The sequence below is a fragment of the Pterocles gutturalis genome, unplaced genomic scaffold (genome assembly GCF_000699245.1).
Source record: "Pterocles gutturalis isolate BGI_N339 unplaced genomic scaffold, ASM69924v1 scaffold49849, whole genome shotgun sequence".
Lineage (NCBI taxonomy): Eukaryota > Metazoa > Chordata > Aves > Pterocliformes > Pteroclidae > Pterocles > Pterocles gutturalis.
Genome location: NW_010135054.1, coordinates 1,071 through 4,458, shown reverse-complemented (window position 1 = coordinate 4,458; position 3,388 = coordinate 1,071). Strand labels below are relative to the sequence as shown.

The following is a 3,388-nucleotide window of genomic DNA, read 5'->3' as shown; positions in this document are numbered from 1 at the left end:
CTCGTCCCCCTGCCCACGCTGCTTTTGACGCAGCCCAGGGTACGATGGGCTCTCTGGGCTGCAAGTGCACATTGCCGGCTCATGTCCAATTTTTCTACCTCCAGGATCCCCAAGTCCTTCTCCCCAGGGCTGCTCTCAGCCGTTCATCCCTGGCTCTCTGTTGATGTTGGGGATTGTCCCCAACCCACGTGCAGGACCTTGCACTTGCCTTTGTTGAACCTCACGCGGTTCCCATGGCCCAACTCCTCCAGCCTGTCCAGGTGCCTCTGGATGATACATGTGGCCCAAACTCAGAAATTGGAGAAGGACCTCAAAGCCTCAAAGTATTTGATCTTGCTTGGTACCCCATCCTCTTCTTCTTGCCTGCAGGAACATCGTTCTGGCGTCCCACCTGAAGCCCCTGGAGAAAAAGGACAAGATGGGCGAGAGGAGGAACGTGCTGTGGAATCCCTGCGCAGCCCACGCCAAGGGCCCCCCGGCCAGCGACGTGGAAGTATCCCAGGTGAGGGAGACGCTTGGTGGGAATTCTCCACATCTAAAAATTCCTCCAGAATAATTTGGGTATTATTTTAAAACGCGAGAATTATTCAGAAATATCTCTCTATGTGAGCAAGCTCTCCAAGTCCCCAGGAACGCTGGTGTTTAGACAACCACAGGGCTCAGTCTTGGCTCGACTTTGCATCTGATAAGAGCTTGCACCAGCTGCTGCAAGAGGAGTCGGCTTCAACCCTCTGGGAATCTAAAACCAGCTGCACAGCGTTGAACCAGAGCTCCCAGTACCCTGCATCTGGTGGGGCCAGTAACAGATTCTTGGGGAAGAGTGCCCTCCCTTGACCGTGCTCCTCCAGCTGGCTGCGGTTTGGGGACCGAGAGCTGGGGTTGTGCGTCTGGATCCTCGTGTTTGATAGCCCCAGACCGCAGATTTTCTCTGAACGCAGCTGGTTCTTTTTCACCCCGTGGTTTAATTATGCATGATATGGAAAAATGCGATTTTGTTTAAAACCTGCTGCTTGATGAGTTCTTGGATGCTCCTCAGTTCTTCAGCAGTGGGAAACAGTGACTAAACATTTTCTAGCCAGCTCATTTGTGATTTGAGTGACATCTGTCCTGCCCCCTCGGGTGGACTCTGCCCACGCTGGAGAATCCCTGGACGTGTTGCCAGGGATGTTTCCATTGATGGATTTTTGGACACTCAATTTCATTCGCTTCTTTATTAGGAGATCCTTTTGCAACTCTTCCAGGCAGCGTTGTGTTTGCTTGGACTGAGCAGTGATCTCCCCAGAGCCAATTCTGTCCCTAATCCCGTTAGCGCCTGGGCTCTCATCTCCAGCGCTCCTCTGGTTGGGTTTAGACACAGCCTGGTGTTGCTGCGCCTTGTTCTCACTAGCTGCAGAAAAGCCGAAACATTTTAATCCTCCTTCAGTCTGTGCGTCAGTTAAGTTGGCGGCGATGAGTTCAGTGGTTCAATTACAGATTGTATCGAATGGGATTTCCTTTTATCTGGAGATGCCACATGGAGCTTGGCTCTCTTCCTGCGAGCTCTATGCCGCAGACCGTACAAACGCAGGACGTTGGGAGACGGTGTTTTAGGGCCATCTGCATATTTTCTGGGTTTTACGTCTCATGTCTTTTATTAAGAATAAGAATTTCTTCCCTGCCCAGAGAAGCTGTGGATGCCCCATCCCTGGAGGGGTTCAAGGCCAGGCTGGATGAGGCTTTGGGCAACCTGGGCTAGTGGGAGGTGTCCCTGCCCGTGGCAGGGAGTGGCACTGGATGATCTTTGAGGTCCCTTCCAACCCAAACCATCCTGCAATTCTATGATCTCCTCACCCCTTCGATTGGCTTCACGGTGCTGGAGAGGGAGCAGAGGTTTTCACTGAACTGTCGGGTCTCCAGGAGGTCCCATCCCAGGCAGTGATGGTGGATCCAGACTGGGCAGAGCGTCTGGTTCTGGTTGGGTTTGGGATTAGTCCACTACTGGTCTGTGTTCATCCACACCAGATTTTGTGTCACATCCATTCTTCCATTATTTTCCCCTGAAGTTCTCTGGTTTCTATGGGGCTTGAGGAACCTGGTATTTCTTTGTCTTTCTGTTTAGCCACCCCACAATCTTTATGAAGCCCCTTAGTGCTGCCAAAGCCGGAGTTAAAAACATCCCAGCCATCCCCAGGTTGATGGGGGGGATAAAAATCTTCAAGTGGGAACAAAACTAAAGGAATTAAGTAGATATTTTTTTTCCTTCAGGAACTGGATCGACTGCCCAGAACCTCTGCCGAATTCTACAGAGATTGGCGCCGATGCTTAAAAAGCGGAAAAGAAAAATACCAGCTCTTGCTCGAGCTCGGAGGGAAAGCCTTGGGCAGAATCTTTCAGGCTGACTTGGGCTTTGGGCTCCTGGGTGAGTTCCTGGCGGTGCTGGCGGAGAACATCTGCGGTGCAGACAGAGACGCCGTCCTTCAGATCCTCCAGAGCCTGGCGGGCACCCAGCGCTTCGGGTTAAACGTGGATCTTCTGAGCGAGGCGGAGAAGGAGAGCAGCCGGGATTTGTTTCAGAAGCTGCAGAGCATGAGCAGGGGCTGTTGGACTGCCGGCCATCCCAGTGGCCCCGCCGGGGAGGAGGCAGCCCAGCTCATGGACACCGGCATGCAAAAAGAAGGCGAGGAGGAAAGGATGGTGATGGAGCTGATGAGCCGTTACCAGGTCAACTGAAGGGGCAACAGGACCAAGGTTGTGAAGAAACAGAGTGCAGAAGAGGCTCAAAGGTTGACTTTGGCAGCAGATGTTGTGCCAGACAGATACATCGGATGCTTCTGGGACATCGCTGGACGTTTCTCTGTATCTGGGAGCCTCAGAGTGATAGTTCTGCACAAATAAAGGTTGGTTATCGAGAGGAGTGTGTTGTGATCTCTGGGACAGGGTGACCTCATTTTTTTAATCTCTTAGATGAGAAGATCAAGTGAGAGAGAGAAAAACCAGGCTGGGATATTTGAAAGGGAAACCAACCCTCAAATAGTCCCTTCCCTTTTTCATCTCTGTCCATTGTCACTGTGGGGTTGTCAGAAACGTAATCAAAGACGCTTCGTGTTTAACCGTGCAGCTGCTGACGGCAGGATGGGCTGGTGGAGGTGGGAATGCCGCGCTAGGCGGGATGGCTGGGACCAACCCAACCAGCTGGTTTATTGTTATTCTACCCCAACCAGCAAGGGGTGGGGCAAACCTCAGAGATCCTGTGTGGTCCTGTGATCTCAGGCACTATCTGATTTTCTGAAATTCCACAGAAATTGCGATGTGAAAGGGGCTGACAGGCATCAAAGAGACTCTCCAGGGCTGCCTAATGCTGTGTCTAAATTGAGCAGCCGTTCTGGTCTGGCTGCGGAGTTCAGAGGCC

At 52.2% G+C, this 3,388-nt stretch overlaps 1 protein-coding gene across 1 annotated transcript; it reads left to right on the top strand.

Annotated features, from left to right (window-relative positions):
* Positions 1-369: 369 nt before the first annotated feature.
* Positions 370-2,709, top strand: CCDC103 (coiled-coil domain containing 103; the record flags this gene model as incomplete). Its single annotated transcript, XM_010081768.1, has 2 exons — positions 370-502; positions 2,245-2,709. Coding segments are annotated over 2 exons (598 nt in total), but the record flags the coding sequence as incomplete, so codon positions are not given.
* Positions 2,710-3,388: the final 679 nt, after the last annotated feature.